Below are 20,274 nucleotides of genomic sequence, written 5' to 3' on the forward strand. Positions count from 1 at the left end.
AAGAGTATTGTAGTCACATCCCTTTATTGACAAATGTTCAACACAGCTTCCACTTGACTGCAGAAAGCTCCTGCAGCCAATCAGAAGCTGCGCCTTGGCTTTTGAACGGTTTCGGGAGTCGAACAGACTTCCGGAACAGATTAAGTTCAAGAACCAAGGTACGGCTGTATTATAGTAGAAATTTAGCCAGTGAATGTTATAGAGTTACTCACTTGTGCCTTTAACAGCATCTTCAAGTGCCAAAATGATCTGGTGAAGCTTTTTGCAGGGTAGAGGTAATATTTATCGTTGCCTATTAAGGCCTATAAATTAAGCTACACTGGTAGAATGAAATGTCAACTGTCCTAATATCTTTAGTGATTATTTTAGCATTACAGAATGGTAATAAAAATGAATCCAGATATGTGGTATAATGGTGCTATGCCATAGTTACATAACCTGACATAGTAAAGCATATTTAATTGTCAAAATGAGGTTGGTCACAACTATTCTTTTCATGTTCTAGTTTGTGAACTAAATTGTCTTGTTAGTGCACTGGTTGAGGAAAGGAATTCTAAACCATAGTAGAAATGAGAATCTCGGAAATGCCCTTTAATTTATTCTAGATAAAGGCCTGTCAATTTTGATGGGCGTGAGTTGATAGAGGTGTGTTGCAGCCCTTTCCTCAAACACATTCCCTTCGTGTCTCTCATTTCCCACCATTCCATCTTTTCCTGAAGCCATTGCTTCGAAACCTGGCCCGGCACCTGCATTTCCAAATGTTAGCAGACGGTGTCAAGTAGAATGTGCTGCTTGCTCTCCAGACTTCATTCTACAGAATACAGTAGGAGTCATTAAGAGCCCAGACAACCACCTATGTTCATTTTTTGTTGTAGTAGTAAAGTCACACTAGAGGGTGACAGAGTGCTAAGAGAGCAGAGGGGGAATGTTAAGAATAAACTTTGCTAGTTACGGATGACATTAACCTCCCACTTTGACCCACCCTTTGGTAGGACTGTATGGAAAATCTTCTTGGAGTAGCTTGCATGCTAACAAAGAATTCTTATTTCAACATTACTGAGCAGAGAGAAGCAGTCTCTGTGTGTTCAGTTTTTCTTCTTTCTATTTAAGGGCCACTTTCTTTCTGTGGCAGACTTGCATTTCATAAGGATCTTCTCACCTATCTTCTGACTTCTTCTCCAATACACCTCAGGAGACCGAGCTTCACTTAAAAATAAAACAACAGCCTGCGGCTAATTAACAGAGTTCGCACAGGGGTGCAGCATTTACAACGAAAAGGAAGCTGGCATGCTTTAATGGCTTTTGTTGCCTTGTAATTTAATGTTTGGACAGGGAATTTTATGAGCCCCTGAAATAACGGTGGCCCAGGTTTTAAAAATAATGTGCAAATGCCATCAGTATTTCATTTGCTCCAATTAGCACTAGTGAGTCAGAGCACCCAGTAACGAGTAATTCAAACTGCTGATTAAGACAGTCCAATTATTCTAGAATTATTGCTGTGCATAAACCAAATTCTATTGTTTTGTTTGTTCCTAGATGCACAGCGTTGATTGTTGTAATTCTAAATCATGACTGGACAGGCTATTTCACAGAAAGCGTTTAAATACCCTTCTGTTAGAATCTTTTAATTAACACCACCAGAGACGTTTCCTTAATTACATTATTATGTGTAACACCAGATATGGCAGAAATACAGAAGGATATATTGAGGTTGTTCCTGTGCAGTGAAACGTACTTTTTTATTTTGCTAAAGTTTACTTAAAAACTGAAACAGGTTCATTGAAATTCCAGCTGCCGTCCATGTGGCATCGGGACAATTTTCTGTATAGACCTCCATAATCCTGTGAAGAACAGTCACCGTGGTCCAGTGGTTTAAACATTAATTCTTGCTTCTGCATGGCACTTGGAAGCTCTTCCTGATGGCATTGCATGCAGGAGCAGTGATATTTAAATTCACCTTATCATGCGAATATTATGCTTGCTAGTGTATCCTTGGAAGTGATGCTCATATGCATACCAAAATGAAGCCTCACATCGATGCATCTATGAGGCCAGAGTAGAGTTGTTTTTCTTTACTAGATTCCACTAGCAGGAACCGTGAGATATTGTAATAACATTATTGGAATGTCTGCCTAGCTAAGTAACAGTGCAATCCTAATGTCAAAATATGTCAGCTGGGACAGGTTAGGCGTTATCTCCCTCCCAGATGAGATGACTTTAAGCCAGGAGCATCTATTGACAGCCCTGCTGGCGGAGGTTAAGTCAGTGAAGAGGGCAAAAAGGGGTGGGGAATGGACAAGGCAGCTCATGGAGAAGGATAAACAAAATTATGCAGAACCCTGACTCCCTTAATATACTGGTCCCGTGTAGAGAATTTTGTGTAGCACAACAACCCAAATGAGGGTGCAACAGGAGTCAATGGAGCCCTGTTTAGGGAAGTTTTTAATGACTGATGTTTTAATGTATTTTTAAACTTTTGTTGTAAACTGCCCAGAGTGGCTGGGGAAACCCAGCCAGATGGGTGGGGTATAAAAATAATAAATTATTATTATTATTATTATTATTATTATTATTATTATTATGATTGAATAGTATGTGCTGCTGTAGCCAGGAATGAAGTGCTGTGGTAGCTTCATGCACGGAGACTGCTGCCTGGTTAGGATTGTTTTTCATTCTTTCTTCCAAAGCAGGGCCTTTGAAAAAAAATTCTCAAGGTTCCTAAGGGGGGAGGCATTTTTTTCAAGTCATCTGGTCTCAGGCCATTTAGGGCTTTAAAGATGTGTCGACTATTACCTGGGATGTGGGTGGCCCTGTAGTCGAAAACACTGAGACTCTTGGGCTTGCTGATCAGAAGTTTGGCAGTTCGAATCCCCACTCTGTCCCAGCTCCTGCCAACTTAGCAGTTCAAAAGCATGCCAGTGCAAGTAGATAAATAGGTACCGCTGCAGCGGCAAGGTAACTGGCATTTCCGTGTGCTCTGGTTTCTGTGGTTTAGTCATGCTGGCCACATGACCCGGAAAGCTGTCTGTGGACAAATGCCAGCTCCCTCGGCCTGGAAGCGAAATGAGTGCCACAACCCCATAGACACCTTTGACTGGACTTAACCATCCAGGGGTCCTTTACCTTTACCTTTTGACTATTACCACAGAACATTTGGTAAACTGGGCTGGTGTTTGAGCCTTTCAGGCCTGTGCCCCATCTAGTCTAGCATCCTGTTCTCAGAGGCCAGCTAGATGCCTATGAGAAACCTGCAAACAAGACCTGAGCCCAAAGGTATTCTCTCCTCCTGCGGTTTCTGGCTACTGGCACTCAGATGTGCACTGCCTTTGAGAGTGGAGGTAGAATATGCCTATCATAGCTGGTAGCCAACAACCTTCACACATTATTTCTAAGTGCATCTGGCAGCTCAGGTAGCACCTGACCATACAGAAAGGAAGAAACAGTAATTGAACTGTTTATTTTTCTGCACAGATATGAGTGAGATGCTGACTGGCTACCAAAACACCAACAAGGGCCACAGTCTAAAGTCCATATGAACTGCTGGAACTTGGAGGACTGTCCCAATCCCATAAACTGCTATGTTGAAGTAGCTGCTTGTGGACTGGACTCCTCCTAGGTTCCAGCCCTGGACATTTAGGGTCCTTGTGCCATTGTAAAGGCCAATCCAAGGTCAAGCACAGTAGCAGCCTTTGGCTTGAGGCAACTCATGGTCTTCCCTTGTCTTTACGTGGCAGAGCTCCGATACCCAATATACTTCTTCAGATGGGGAAGGAGCAAAGCATGAATGGAGTTGGGGTATGGCCCCTGCTGCGCAATGTGGTCTGAAAGGACAATGGAGTAGACAAAGACATCTCTGTCCACCTGTCTGGGTTAGAATGTGCCGTTAGGTATGGCAGCACAAGCAGCTGTGACTGGGCTGCCTGTCTTTAACGGTAATAAATCATTTAAAATTAAGAAACACTGGCACAAGGCATTTGAAGACTGCAATATATAAAAAGGAATGTATGCTAAAGTGGTAGTACTGCCCTTTCACGTTTATTAATTAAGGCAAAATTGAAAAACCCAACTGTTAACCAGTAACAGTAGAACATCAAACACTGCTCCCCTCTAAATTACTTTTTTTTTGTAATGGTTAACCACCTTCTTTGTAGCTCACAGCAGGGGGGGATTTTTTCCCCCTTCCTGAAAGCTGAGATAAAAAGAAAGGAGAAAATTCCTGTCTGCTTTTATCATCCTGTATGTTGAAATACGGGTTGTTGTTTTTAAAGGTAGATAAGCAACATAGTTGCTTGGCTTGGCAAAACAGCACTGAGCAGTGCAAGTCAATAAATGAAATGATTTTGATACATGCTAATAATATTCTGGCAGGTCAGCGTTACCCCTTCTACAAACGAGTGTGAGAAAGGAGGCAAAAGTCTTAAGTTGGTTATGAGCAGTGTTTTATAGTGCAGATCTTTAAACAAAGATATTTCTGGTTAAAGTTTATTTACTATTCATACTTTGAATTAAGGCTATTGGGTGCATTCTAGAGCTTTCATGAGAATTTCACCCTCATTCCTTACACGGTGTGTCGGTGCCATGCATCAAAATGACTAAATATATGATGTATATGGACTTGTGAAGTACAAATTATACTTGTACAAAAAGACTGCCGAAAGATGAAGAAACACACACTTTTACTAATTCTGAATGGAATTCCTTCTTATGAAGCCCCCTTCACTGACAAACCACCTAAAGTAACCAAACCTGACCTTCTCTGAGTAAAAATTTAACCATCAGATCTCATTGGGGCTACTACTGACCCTCCGCCGATAACATTCCACAAACTCTCTCACACTCAGCTGGGAGAAGCTCTTGTTTGTACACAGGTTATAGCACTGCCAGTGAGAGATTCTGGAAGCTATAATGTCTTCTCGCTATCATACCAGCCTCTTCTTGTTTGTGAGCCAGTTTCACACAGCCAAGCCTCTCCTCTTTGATGGAAAAACATTTTCATCTTCCTTTAGTCAATGTTGTATACCTGCTACCTCTCCTGTCAGGGGTTACGTGAATTTGTGGCCTTCTGAATATTGGGTTCTTTTTTGGGGGTGGCAGGAGACCTTTCTTGGTGATGGAGGCTTGCAAGATTACCTGCCTGGGTAAATCAAGGAACTAAATGTACTCTGATAACACCCATGCATCTTTTTGCGTGAGATGTAGTTCCATATATTGTAGTGGAAACGGCGAACCTGTACTTTTTGGGGCACACGCTTAAAATATTTTTCTTTAGGCAAGCCAATCGAGACACACAGGTGGTGCTGTGTTTTAATCTTTTTAAAGCCTCTGTTGATTTTAATAATCCTGAATATTTTTAAACCCTTTAAATTGTTTTTTCATCAAGAATTGTCATGTTTGTTTCACATTATTGTAAAACATTGAGAGTTTCTTTTGTCCACAATCAAGCAGGTACATAAATTTTGTTAAACAAACTGTCAGCTTGAGATAACTCAGTCGGTAGAGAATGAAACACTTAATTTCAGGGTTCTGGGTTTGAGCCCCACGTTGTGCAAAAAGATTCCTGCATTGTAGCGGGTTGGACTAGGAATCTTTTCTGATTCTATGAAGTAAAACTCCCAGTTAGATGCATGGTACAGTTCATGTAAAGAGAACTCAACAGTTCTCAACAAAAAGCAAGAATTAATCTGCGTGTTTCATAGTGGAAGCAGACAGATAGACAGACTCTTTCTCTCTGAAGCAAGACCAACTGAGTTCAGCGGGGCTTAGCAAGGACTTTTGCTGCCTGAAGTAAAGGACAAGATGGCTTCCACTCCTCATTCCACACACAAGCTGACTTCTAGCACTGGCGACAGGATAGCATCTCCCACTGCACCAAACATAACAACCCAGTTTCGAGGATATGAAGTGGCTCTGTGGCAATAGAGGAAAATAGCTGGTGGGCTCAGGAGAAACAGCTGGGAGCTACCATTGCCTGCCCTGTAGCATATGCAGCCTGAAGTGGTTGCTTCAGCCTGCCTAATGGCTGGCCCGGCCCAGTGCTGGGGCAAGTTTGGAATAGACAAGTATACCGTAGTTTATACTATGAGTAACACAGTGCTCAGTTAAGACACCCCTGCAAAAAAAAGAGGGGGGGGGGGAAGCCTGATCTAATCCAATTTGTGGTCTCCTTTCATTGGTTTCTTGTGGTTTGCCCTTTTGGCTGTTGTCTTGTAAAAGTCTGGTTAAAAAAATATGTCAGAGCTAATCTTCTGGAAAAGAAGGACTAGTAAAGTTGCCAAGTGCAAATAAAGAGAGTGGTGTTGAGCTTTCTCTTGTAAATTTTCCCCCAGTAATAAAGTTTTTCTAAGGCTCCTGTCCAGTGCTTCACTTGTACAAAATAAGTAAATGAGATTTAATTTTCAAGTAAATTTAATTAAGGTAAGGGTAGTAGGGATATTTGGGACTCTAAACTGAAGCAAATGTAATCTTGCCATATTAAGAGCCTAATATTTAAGATTTGATGTACACAGCATTTTGAGATACAACAAAAATCATTTGGGCAGCTAAAGAAAGGATTCCTAGGTTACTCATCCAGGCACTGATCAGAACTAGAGCTGCTTAGCTTCAGTGAGCTGGGGCCTCATGTGCCTTCAGATGATATTCTGGGCATACATATGTAGTGTGCATACATATGTATATAGTGTTCACTGAAGTACTTTTGGCTGTGTACATTTAGAGCACGCTGCTTCACTCAAAGAATCCTGGGAGCTGTCCTCACAGAACTATAATTCCCAGCACCCTTATCAAATTGCAGTTCCTATGATTCTTTGGGAGAAGTCACATGCTGTAAATGTATGGCATGTGCACAGCCATGGTCTTTTGGATTTGCTATGTGGCATACTTGACAATAAGGCTGGCCATCATTGCTGTAGATCCCTGAAGGACAAATTGATGATTAGAAGAAGCAGTGCTTTTTTTCTGGGGAGAAGCAGGGATATGCATATCCCTAAACATTTTGTGAATCTAACAGGAGAAGAAACTAAAAAATAAAAATAAAATATTTTCTAGCACAGTGAATCGTCAGTTCTGTTGAACGGCACAGTGAACTGTCAGTTCCGTTGCTACCCCTCAATGGTGGCCTCATTTCCCGTCATGGTGTTTCATGAGATGGAAGTGAGCGTTTAATGTGTGAAGTAGGGGTTGGAATCAAGCACTGTGATAATTGTTACCACCTCCAATGGCGGCTTCCTTTCCTTTCCTGGTGATTTTCATGAGTCAAAATGAGAGTACCCCTAAACATTATTTTAGGGGAAAAAAGCACTGATTAGGCGTACCATATAACTAAAGAAGTGATAAACTGAAAAAAGGAGGAGAGGGAAGGAGAGGCGAGAAGTGAGGGAGACCCCTTAATATGTTTGCTTCTTTTAGTAGCATTAGCAGGTCATTCATCTTGTTCCAAGGTTTGTATGAGAATTACAGTTCAATCCTATGCATATCTTCTTGGAAATAAGCCCTGAATGGAATTCCTGGGTAAGTGTGAATATGATAGCCTATTATCCTTGTGGCCTGTTTATTTTTGTGCTAAACCAAAGATACTCATGAGACACTTGTAACCGTCTCTGTTCTCTCTCTCTCTCTTTCTTTCAAGAGTAATTGTGGAAAGCTGTAATCAGGAGTGGGCCGCTGAATAAAATAGAAATTAACAATACACCCATCAAAAAACTATTGCATGTATCTCCCATGCAATGCCTAGCTTGGCCCCGTGCATTGGCTATCATCCATCAAAGCAATCAGTGAAAAGCAATGATCTCGCCATCTTCTTTGGTGTTCAGTCTGCAGCAAACGGTACATGACACCTTTCTGTGGGGTGGTGCTGAAGACTCATCAAGACATGAACGCTTAGTAGAACACCTGCTCTCAGGTGGCACTACAAACATTTTTCAATACCTGCGCCATGCCAGTGCTTAGAAATCTTGAGAGGTTTCTATCTGTTTAGTAACAAGAGTAAGAGTAGTCATAATCCACAGGCCCGTTCTTCCACGGATGGCAGTTGTGAACAGTTAGGAACCCAAGCCGCCTCTGGAACCCCAAGAGCAGCGAGGGATCCTCTAACTGCCATCTTACGCCCTCGGGAATCTCCCCTGCAGGCCCACCAGGTACCCAAGAGGAACTTTGCCTGCCAATCCATCATGTGCCCTCTCTTGCCATTTCTGCACCGATGGCAGGCAGGCTGCCCTCTCTGTCCTGCTCAAGCCATTTCCCACCTGCCACGGTTTGCCTAGTAAAAGGAAAAGGGGCAGGGCTGGATTTAGGTTTGATGAGGCCCTAAGCTACTGAAGGTAACGGGGCCCTTTCTATGTCCAGCTGTCCTTTGTCAACGACAAATTGTCGCTGTTTTTTTGTTGTTGAATATATCCTATATGGTATATAGCGAAAAGCAAAGCTACAGGGAACCAGGCAGAGGGTATTCTCGGTAGTGGCGCCTGCCCTGTGGAATGCCCTCCCATCAGATGTCAAAGAGATAAACAACTACCTGACATTCAGAAGACATCTGAAGGCAGTCCTGTTCAGGGAAGTTTTTAATGTGTGACATTATAATGTATTTTTAATTTTTGTTGGAAGCAGCCTAGAGTGGCTGGAGAAACCCAGCCAGATGGGAGGGGTACAAATAATAAATTATTATTATTATGGATCTAATAGGTATCTAAAGCCATTTGCCTATAACAAAATATGTATGTTATCAAAGTAATTGTTAAACTGAAATACAATTAAGAAGAAATATATTAATAGTGAAATTTTGGGGGGCCCTCAAGAGAGTGGGGCCCTAAGCTATAGCCTGTTTAGCTTATACGTAAATCCGGCACTGAAAAGGGGAAGAATAATAGTTTTTCTCCCCACCACCCACCGGGGGGGGGGGGTGTCCCTGAGGCGCCCTTCTCCCTTGCCGGCGCCCCTGAAAGCTGCAAGGCTGCGGAGTCTCTGCAGTTTCCTTTCCTTGCATTGAGTGCAGCTATGTGCGTTGCTACGGAAACTGCAGGGTTGGGGAAATAATAATAATAATAGCATTCTCCTCCAACTCCTCCTCCTCCTCCTCCTCCCCCGGGAGCCGAAGTTCCCGCAGCAGCAGCAGCAGCAGCAGCAGCAAACCGCCAGAATAGCCTCCCTGCTCCTCTCTCTTACCTTTGGGAGACCCAGCCCGGAGAGAGAATGAGGCAGGTAATTCTGCGGTAGCGACAGCCGCCGCCGCCGCCAGCCTGCAGTTCTTTGGTAAAGCTCATGGTGCTGGCAGCTGAGCCGCTGCTGGGTGGAGAGGGAGAGAGAGAGACGGGCTGCCCTATATCCAGAGTGAAAAGAAGAATTTGGACTTTGCTGTGCGCACAGGTGCTCTTCCCCTTTCTCCTGCTCTGTTATTCTCTACGGGGGACCAAAACAAAAAATGCTCCCTAGTTTGTGCTGCGTCGTTGTCCCCTTTCCCCCGCTTCCCCCTGATTTGCGTGTTCACACGTGATACTAACAGCGGCTCCCCCCCCCCCGACACGGTCGTGTGAATTACTTTGTTTCGTTTGTTTTTAAAGTGTTTTTGTTTAAATCGGCCTCTTTTCCCTTCGTGGGTTAAGCCTGACGCTCGTGCACGCCAAAGAGCAGCCACAGGTTTGATTTGTTTTTTAGAGCTTTTAGTGTCGCGCGGACGGGGACACTGTGGAGAAAAGCTGCAACTGGGCACCCGGGTTTCCTGAAGGGAAATGCCAAGAAGAAAGAAGAAGTCGGGGAGGGGAGGGGGATTGGATCTGCCCGAAGCCATTTGCAAAAGCAGGACAGGCATTTCTTGTCCACTTCCACCCTGGCAAGAGGGCTGTGCTGGTCCAGGCATCTTGAAGGCTTGATATTTCCTCAGCAGAAGCTGAAAATGGGGGTGTTTGATACGAAGGGCCCTCAGAGGGGTTTAATGCACAGATTTCTCTCCCTGCCTTGAGCCAAATCATGCCTTCTAAAAGCAGCTGAGACCGACATCAGGAAATATTCAGAGGATGGGCTCTCTTGCCCTTTGATCCCATGGTTTAAAATCAATTTAAACCAGAACTCACCTGCCAGCATCCAAGCTCCAGGATCATATGATCATATGATCAACATGCTCCTGAGGATATGCAGAGTGCTTTCACTTCATCACAGAGCAACCACAGTCAGACCCCCAATGCCTCTGATGTGGCTTCTTCTTGACAAGGTTGAGCCCTGAGACCTTTTGTTGTAGAAATTAATCACTTATCAAGGTTGCAGTAAGAGTGTGTCTGGTAAATTCGGGGATAATCATGTGGATCAATTAAATGTGACACTGGTGGGGCTGCAGCTATGCCTTCATTTGCAGTAGGATGTGGCAGTGAGAGACAGCATCCTGAGGGGAGTGAAGAATGAAGTTATCTCTTCAGATTGCATGTGGAGGAATGACAATTTTTAATGCTTCACTATGGAAGAGAGAGAAAGAGGAAAATGCCTCCCTGCAAGTAGAAAACTAGTTAAGCAAAAACCTTTCTTCCCTGATGTGCTTATTTTCTGCTTGCAAGGATTTTCAACATGGGTTGCTTTACCTGCTGTCTGAAATGGTACAGTCCACTCTAACATTTTGCTGCTCTGTCGTTCTGTTCTGCTGCGTCTTTGGTAGAAGGGAGATCTGAAATCATGCAACTACAAAAAGACCAATTCAGCAATAAAGTTCTTTTGTGTCTCACAGCTCTGTGTTCTCTCCCCCCTGCCACCCCATGTCTTGTTCTACTGAACATATTTCTGTTAGGATGTTATCAGAATTCAGCCAGGAAAAGCCCCACTATTCCCAGTTCCTGCCCACTATCTCTGGGGCCAATAAAATACTGCCAGATGTAAGCTTTTATCCCCCCCCCAATACCTGATGATAATGTCCTCCTCCTCTCCATTTTTGCATGCCACCTGTTGCTGATCTTTGGCCGCTTTGGAGACTTGTGGTCCACCTCATGGTTGATTTTGAGGATGAAGAAGCTGGCATAGAAGAATGGAGAAAAGCGAGGGGAGTGAAGACTCCTGGAGAAAAACAGCAACATGTTGCCTAGTTCCAGTGACTACAAAGCTGGATGCTGGGACTACAAAGTTGGGAAAAGTGTGGGGGGTGGGCGTGTTTTCTTTATTCTGCTCAGTCACTGTTTCTGCATTACGCTTGTAGACTGAGTATATAGGATAAGAAACCCCTGATGGCATTACCATTCTCCGGAGAGTGGCGAGAACTGGTTGCCTAGCACAAGTTGCTCTTTAAACTGCATTGAAATTGACACCTTAGGGAGGCACTAAGAGCATCTCTGGTACTTTTAGGCAGAGAGATACCATTGGTGGTGGTCCCAGTGTGCCCGTCTTGGTTGACTGTGTGTGTACACATGTAGTACGCGTACTGCAAACAGGGATTTTAACAGGACTGCATCAGACAGAGAGGCGGTAGGGAGAATAAAGCCTGTTCCTTGCTGAACCAACAGGTGTGCAAGCCAAAGGCTCCGTTCAAAGGAGGAATTGGAAGACGTGGGCCGAAGCAGGGCCATGAGCAGTCCCAGTGCCAAGCCAACATGCCTGTCGCAGCCGGTGGTGAAGAGCGTGATGGTGTATCGCAACGGAGATCCGTTCTTCCCAGGGCGCCGAGTGATCATCCACGAGAAGAAGGTGTCCAGCTTTGATGTCTTCCTAAAAGAAGTGACCGGTGGGGTTAATGCTCCCTTTGGGGCTGTGCGGAATATCTACACCCCCCGCGGTGGCCACCGCGTCCGACAGCTAGATGAGATTCAGAGCGGAGAGCACTATGTCGCCGGTGGCAGGGAGGCCTTCAAGAAACTCAAGTGAGTACAGTGGTACCTCGGGTTACAGACGCTTCAGGTTACAGATGCTTCAGGTTACAGACTCCGCTAACCCAGAAATAGTTCTTCAGGTTAAGAACTTTGCTTCAGGATGGGAACAGAAATCGTGCTCCGGTGGTGCAGCGGCAGCGGGAGGCCCCATTAGCTAAAGTGGTATCTCAGGTTAAGAACAGTTTCAGGTTAAGAACGGACCTCCGGAACGAATTAAGTTCTTAACCCGAGGTACCATTGTAAAAGCAAACCAAAATGGCCTGGAAACTTTAACTTTATGTGCTCTTTTTAAAGGCACTATCCAGATACCTCAAAAATTAGAATCAACGTAAGCACTGAGACATTTTGCAGCTTGCCCAGTCTCCCGATCCCGTGCACATTTCCTGCAAGGCACTTCTATCATTTAAACATGAAATCTTTGTCCCTGAGGAGAAAAAAACAACAATTGACAGAAAAAGCTTCAGTTGTTCAAACATTATTAACAGTGGCATAGCATGGGGGGTGCAGGGGGGGGCCGGCCGCACCGGGCGCAACATCTGGGGGGGGGCGCGCGCTCGCACTCGCAGCTCTCTGCCCCTACCTGGCTCATGGGTTAGGGGGCGCAAATTACTTGCCTTGCCCTGGGTGCTGACAACCCACGCTACGCCACTGATTATTAACTTCATCAATGGACACATGAGGCTATTTTGTAGTATTTGGTAATCGTATCTGACATTTCTGTGTCTCGGGTTCTATGTGTGCTTTGGCTCTGTTCCACTAAACGTGGAATGCAGAGAAATATAACCTAGTCCTGGGCATGCTCAGATGTAAGTCCTGCTTTGTTTTATAGAGCCTTCTCCCAGGTAAGCGTGTATAGAATTGCAGCCTTAATGGTTATGTTATTGAAGCACAGTTAATCTCTATTAAAATAATAAAACTTGGGGATATTCTTGGGTAAATGATGGTATAGGAATCATTGGAGATATTTTTGTCACTCAATGCTCTGCCTTTTAGCCTCCAGCCCCACACGTGCAGCTGCATGAGCTTAGAACAAATGGCTAAATATACAACTAATCTGTGTGGCAGAATGAAGCATTTTAGCCATAGAATCATGGAATTGTAGAGTTGGAAGGGACACAGCTTGTGTTTTTTTCCAGCAATAAAGAAGAATGAGTTTGCTGGCCAGTGTAAACTAAAGTGGGGCTTTCTTAAAAGCTGTAATTAAGGACATTGTATATAATTGTTTTAAAGGTCATTTATATGTGAAGATAAATATATGTAGGACACAGGGTGTGTGTCAGTGCTTGGTAGCTGTACAAAGAGCTGCACCCCCAGATGTACAGAGCTGTTCCTTTTCTTAGGCACAGTAGAAGTCACAGGAGACACTGGGTGGATTTACACACAGGGAAAAAACGTTATAAATAAGTCAGAAATTAGATCGTTATAGCAAAATAAAAAACCCCTATGGAAAAACGCGCCTATAAATTTCCTGCTCTCTGGCACCATCTGGTGTTGCATGATTATAGCACATTCAAATGGTTGTTTCTTTACTAATGTAGCTGAGCCCTTAGCAACTTTTGAAATTCCAGGAATTCAGTGAGACAGTTTAAAAAAAGCTTTGCATAAAATTGTATCCATTTTCCATTTGTCTTTAGCTGCTGGCAGGGTATATCAATTAGTTACTAGGCGAAGGGACACAGGTGGCGCTGTGGTGTAAACCACTGAGCCTCTTGGGCTTGCCGACAGGAAGGTCGGTGGTTCGAATCCCCGTGAGAGGGTGAGCTCCTGTTGTTCTGTCCCAGCTCCTGCCAACCTAGCAGTTCGAAAGCACATCAAAGTGACCCGGAAAAAACTGGCTGCAGACAAACATTGGCTCCCTCGGCCAGTAAAGGGAGATGAGTGCCGCAACCCCAGAGTCATTCGCAACTGGACTTAACTGTCAGGGGTCCTTTACCTTTACCTTTTTATCATGAAACCATGCCTATCAAAATGTAAGAATCCCAACCAATCTTTTCTGTGCCATCATTGCAGCCCTTAGACTATAGAGTTCCTTAATTTTGGGCAGGCTTCCTCAACCTCAGCCCTCCAGATGTTTTCGGCCTACAACTCCCATGATTCCTAGCTAGCAGGACCAGTGGTCAGGGATGATGGGAATTGTAGTCTTGAAACATCTGGAGGGCCGAGGTTGAGGAAGCCTGATTTAGGGTATGACTAATCCCATCTTTCTGTGTTACTGTGCCCTGCTCATCTTTACTAAAATAATGTAGAACTTGCACCATGATTCAGTTATTGTGAGCAGTGCCTGCTAGGGTTTCTTGGTTCTTCAGCTTCTTGATTTCTCATTTTCTTTACTATTATTAGCAAAACATCTGATTTGCTCAGGCACAGATAGTAAAGGGTTTCCTCCCTGTCTGCTGATGAACAGTATTGGGATTTAAAGGCTGCAAACGTATAGCATGCTTACTTTCTCAGGAATAACCCATTTTAACTCAGTTGGACTTACTTGGAGTAGATGTGTATATGGTTGCACTTTGAATGTTTTTGTTTAATAAATATGCCTCACATATGAATCATTCCCCCCCCCCCCGTCTTGTACTCCTCTAACCCCTATCAGATTGTGGGTCTTTTTGAAGCCAAAGTAGCATCACCCATGCACAAAAGGGAGATATTCAGCAGGCCTGGGGCAGTCCCAAGATTGGCAGATGTAAATGCACTGTCTCTCTCTGTGTATTTGTATATTTGGTGGAGACCATCAAACAGTCCAACAAGCACTGTGCATGCTTGGTGAACATGAAATGCTGACTGTCTAGGGTGGAGGGAGGTGAGATGGAGTGGAGTTTCCTGTAAAAGGGTATGGCTCTCTGGCTGGAACCCTGAACATGAAGGCATGCTCTACACCCCTGTAGGTTGCACTTGTACATAACCTATATTCCTATTGTTGATTTGCAGCTACTTGGACATTGGAGAACTGAAGAAAAGGCCTATGGAAATAAGTAACGAGGTAAAGTAATTTATACATTAAAGCAAACTAGGATCAGTCTGTATTATACTTGAGTCTAGGGAAATGAAAACAAAGCAAAGTTTTATTGAATCAGCTACAATCCTGAAATCACTTACCGGGTGGGTGGGTGTGTATATCATCGAACGCAGTGGTGCTTGCTTTTGAGTAGACACTGTAAGAGCCACCCTAATAGCTTGAGAGAGATCTAGACAGACAACTCCACTCACTTAAAACTTTTAACTCAACTGCTCTAGATCTGCTTTGCCCCAGACTTCCACTTGGTTTCTCTTAAAGAGGCAGTAACTTATTAATGATCTGATGAAGTGGATTGCAGACAATGAATTTGTCATGTGCCACAAGACTCTTTGAATTCACATGTATTGATAGCTGATTGTCAGGGTTGGAGTCAGACGCAGGTCAGCATGAAAGACTCAGGGCTCTGTTGTCAGGGAAGTTAACTCTTTATTCAAGGAAACGGCTACAACTCAGCAACCCTTTCCAGGAGGATTGCCAGGACTGAAGGTCCCTGCCTTCCACCTTTTCTAAGGCTCCTCGTTTCCTGGATGTTTCCCAAGCAGTCTCAAACTGTGGCTCCTCACCTCTGGCTTCTGTTCCAATCTCATTATCCTGCATGATATTGGAGACTGGGGGGGAGCAGAGCTTGTTCCAGAAGGAGTGGGAGACTCCTTGGATTCTTCAGCGGCCTCTTTCCCTGCCCCCTGCTTTGGTCTCAGAATCTGAACTGCTCTCTGCCACGAGCTCTTCCTGCTCACTAAACCCTGTTGCCCCACCAGCATCCAGCCGCTCTTCTCAATCTTCTCCCTCTGACCTCTCCGCGGTGTCCTACCACCAATCCCCTGGCTCTGAGCCTTCCTCCTCGGGGGTTTCCCTTCGGGGTTCCCAGCTAGTGCCGCCCACCACTTGTCTTCATCCAGCATTGTTAACAGACCCTAATCATGTTTCACAACTACAGGAAACAGAACAAATGAATTTTGCCTCTGGAAACCCCTGCAAGTTGTAATCCTGTAATATTTGGGAGCTCGGACCCATAATTTTAGTTCAAAACTGTTATTAGTGGCAACCATTTTTTGGTGTGATCTATGAACTTTCTAGTTAGTTTATGCTAACTCAGCATCTATTTTAAAGTTAAAATCCAGTGTCTTCTGGATTATTTGTTTGTGTTTGTTTTTTCTTTGTTGCTGTGGATCCCTTGTCTTATTCGCGGAACCAATTTCCCTGGAGAAAAGACTGTAAAGAAGAGTGAAAGGCAGGCTGCACTATTCAAACAGAATTGTTATTATAGTTCATGGTCATTTAACGCAGAAATAAAATAGGAAATTAATATTTTACAGTGATTATTTCCTGCAAGTGAGACAGACTAATTGTATAGTATCAGTAATTCTAATTCTACCAGCATGTTCTGCTTAGTACATGAACTAAACTTACGTCAATGAAATCTTTGAATGGATTTCATTGCTAGAGAGAGTACAATTTTTGATGGAGTATGTAATGTAGAATGAAGATGCATGTTCAGAAACAGGGAAATAATAGCACCTAAACTACTCATTTGTACGTGCCATAATAGGTTAAAAGCTTTGGGCCCTGGAAGGTTAAGTACAGTCAAAGGCGACTATGGGGTGTGGCGCTCATCTCGCTTTAGGCCGAGGGAGCCGACATTTGTCCACAGACAGCTTTCCGGGTCATGTGGCCAGCATGACTAAACCAATTCTGGTGCAGTGGAACACCATGATGGAAGGTAGAGTGTAAGGAAATGCCATTTACCTTCCTGCTGCAGTGGTACCTATTTATCTACTTGCACTGGTGTGCTTTTGAACTGCTAGGTTGGCAGAAGCTGCGACAGAGCAACGGGAGCTCACCTTGTTGTGCGGATTCAAACTGCCAACCTTCCAATCAGCAAGTCCAAGAGGCTCAGTAGTTTAGACCACAGTGCCCAAGTTAACACACCCTTAACTTAGATTTGTTTAGAGAAGAGGCTAATTTGAGGCTCAAGTTAAAAGTGAGGATCGTTTAAGTGCTCTTTCCTTACCATTTTTATTTTTGTGAATAACATGCACATTGTCTTTGATTTGTAGAGTTGATTGCCTTTGCAGTTCAGCTCTTACATTTTGCTTATATTTGGGAACCCTACTGGCTTCAAATAAGGCATGGAGGAATTTTCATTGACATGTCTTTGGCTTGTGATCCTAGGGTGTTTTTTAAAACTAATCATATTTTGTAGTAAGTGACTTGGTTCTTTTAGTACTGTAATCTGGAAGTATCAGCCTTGCAGGCACCTTGTGAGTTTATGAAATCCAAATAATGTGGGTAGGATCTGTGGTAGATTGTTTTATCTTAATCTGTCCACAGCAGTTTGTTTCAAATGACTTTTTGATCGCTTCCAGCTGTCTGATTCATTGAACATTTTCCTCAATCTCTTCTCCTTTATGTTACATTACGGTCTTTAACATTCCTTCCTGGAAGTAGGTTCCATTGAAATCAATGATACCCCCCCCCCCCCAGGATAAATATGTAGGATTCAGGTATAAATTTCCAAGTCTTCTCTGAGAGTATAAAGGGAGTGATTTAAGAAGAAGAATCTGATGTGCCAAACGGTACAATGGTTTTTGTGCTTGTGTGGTGAATGTACAGTGGCACCTCAGAATCCGTTCCAGAAGTCTGTTTGACTTCCAAAACGTTCAAAAACCAAGGCGTGGCTTCAGATTGGCTGCAGGAACTTCCGGAAGCCGTGGAAGCTGCGTCAGACATTCGGGTTCCAAAGAACGTCCGCAAACTGGAACACTCACTTCCGAGCTTGCTCTGTTCGGGAGCCAAAACATTCGACTCGCAAGGCGTTCGCGAACCAAAACAACTGTATTGAATATGTACAGCCCTAGCATTATCCAAGCCTCACATATATTTACTAAAGTGGTTAGATGGAAGTGCAATCCCGTGCAACTCAGAACTCACAATTCTATTCACCCACATACCGTTTTGTTCCTTTTGAGGAAGCAAGAAAAGTAGAATTCTTTAGCTGGAACTCTTTTTCTTGCATTAAGTGGTAGCTAAAGGAGGAAACAGGACTGGACAGTATCAAATGAATCTTCACTGAATCAAGATTTCCCCATGCAGTGATTTCAGTCATTGCCATTTGATAACAACATGTAAAAAATTCTATTCTTTCATTGCAAAGTACACTGTACGTTCAATTTCCATGAAATACATTTTCAGTAGTGTCTTAAGTCTTCTTAATTTAGGCAGCATTCCAAAACCCACTTTTAAGCCGCGTTGAACTCAGTGGGACTTCAGAGTAGGCGTGGAGAGGGTTGTCCTGGGAACATCTTTTCTTTAAGAGGTTGATGTAAAGATCCAGAACAGGGATCTCCTATATTTATAGTGAAGTAAATTATGTGCTGACAACTTTACTATCTAGGATAAGTAAACATTTCAGAAATAAGATTTGTTAAAAACAGTGAGGCTTGATTTATGAAGCATTTGCGTTCTATTAAAAGGGCAATCCATTATGTTTTATGGGAATGTAGTATTGTAGAATAAAAACGACTCGTACTTAAAAAGGAGAACCAATAGCTTTATTTTTTGCTGGTTGAGTGACCCGGCTCCTGAAGCACTGGATTTAGCATCTTAAAACTCTGGGAGAGCATAGCTCTCCAAGTTGTTTGATAGTTAGTATCTTGGTAACCTAATTAGCACAACACGCCATACAAACACTGTTATTCTTCTGAAATGAATACCTTGAGGATTCAGTGCAACGTTGACCAGAAAGCCGGTGAAAACAAAGATGATGCTTCTGGTTTACACATGTTTTGCTAATTGCAAACGTGTCCTTCAGAAAGATAATGGCCAAACATTCTCATTCTGTGTATAGCAGGAGTGGGGAGCCTTGGACCTGGAGGCTAAATGTGGCCCTCCAGGCATCTCTGCCTCACCCTTGGAACTCTCCCCAGGCCATGTCCCACCATAGCACTGCTCTACACCTGCCTCAGGTGTTTTTGCCTGGTGAGAATATGTCCATCAACTGCAATAATGCCCTTAGCTTTCACGGATGGTCGAGGGGTATAGAAACGTGGCTTATGTTGTTGGAATGTAGGCTACTGTACAAAGGTAAATATGTAGCTCCACCCACTTTTTGCCCATTGTTCCACCCACCACTGACCTGTGGGCTACGCATGAGGAAATGAAAATGTTTCTTCATGCCAATCTGTGGTTATACCAATGAATATAGTACAGTCCAGTCCCAACAAGAGGCAATGCTGGTACATGGATGCTGGTACAGCTAACCCTTTTTACCCAACATACCCCTAGGATTTCTGCAAACTGGTTGCAGAGGTACACATGTGCAGACAGAACGACCCTGCACTTTGTGCTAATACAGCTCCCTATGCATGCTCAGAAGGAACAGGCTATGGTTGTGACAGGGGATGCTCTGCCAGCAAGTGGCTTGGGGAAAGGAACTGGTGTTTCTGTGTAGTCTACTGAATGTTTATATGCATGTTTTGCAGATAGCTGACATTAATTCCTATGTTTGGCAATATGCTTGCTTAGACCTCCTCATTTTCTGTAATTTGTCCTTGTCATTGTAACAAAAGAGTAGGCCAACATCTCACTCGCTCTCCCTCTCTCTTTGCATATATGTAAAAACAAGATGCAAATGGGTGAGAAGAGGGGTTAACTCACAGATCAGTCGGTGAAATCTTGATAAGAGAGACTAGATTTCTTCTGTTAGTGATGCAAAGCATCCACATACTTGGAGTAACCTGTTACTGCTTTTGGGGGCAATCTAATCATATGCAAAGAACAGTGATTTCATAAATCTGAATAAGCTTTTCCTTTGTTCTAAATAAAAACTTTTTTTTTTTACACTCTCTGGTTTCTTTTCATTTGCCTGATAGCCTTTCAACCTGAGAGCAAGAGCATGTAATCAGACTTTTGGGTTCCCTTGACCTCAGTCTGTCCTAAGGGAATGCAAATATTTATACTCAGTTTACCAGGGAGGACTGAATATAATAGACCATTGTATTGAACTGCCCTAGCTAACCATGGTTCATTAAATGAGCTGATCAACTTACTATGTGCGGCTGCGACGAAATCTTCAAAATATAAGGAGGTCCACGTAGAATGTGTTTATGAAGAATTAGATTTGGAAATTGATGTTCCATTTAGATATATACGTCCTTAATCCTGCAACAAAAAGAGGATGTTGAACAAATTTGCCTCTAGACGTACTATACATCCAAGCTTGCTTTTTGTAAAGAGATTGAACTGAAATATGATACGACAAACAGTGTGAGCTAACAATTTTAGTGGTGCAGAGCTCAAATACAGTAATGGTAGATCATCCAAAACAGAAATTGCTTGAATCTTAAGTACTCCTTACCATTAAGCACGTCAGATGAAGTAGGCTGTTACCTTTCAAAGCCTGACAATTATTTGCCTCAGTCTATTTTA

The 20,274-nt window shown here is 43.4% G+C and overlaps 1 protein-coding gene across 8 annotated transcripts in view; it reads left to right on the top strand.

Moving 5' to 3' along the window:
• The first annotated feature begins 7,622 nt into the window (after nt 1-7,622).
• The window catches only part of DCDC2 (doublecortin domain containing 2), a 44,702-nt gene continuing 32,050 nt past the window's right edge, over nt 7,623-20,274 (top strand). For 3 of the 8 annotated variants that reach the window (XM_083449191.1, XM_083449192.1, XM_083449196.1), the window contains exons 1-3: nt 9,230-9,357; nt 11,469-11,822; nt 14,760-14,811. In XM_083449191.1, coding sequence (XP_083305317.1) covers nt 11,530-11,822; nt 14,760-14,811 — 345 coding nt within the window. In that variant the 5' untranslated portion in view covers nt 9,230-9,357; nt 11,469-11,529. The other 5 variants (XM_083449189.1, XM_083449190.1, XM_083449193.1 and 2 more) reach the window with 5 other exon arrangements.

The sequence above is a fragment of the Podarcis tiliguerta genome (genome assembly GCF_965153285.1).
Source record: "Podarcis tiliguerta genome assembly, chromosome: 7".
NCBI classification, from domain to species: Eukaryota; Metazoa; Chordata; class Lepidosauria; order Squamata; family Lacertidae; genus Podarcis; species Podarcis tiliguerta.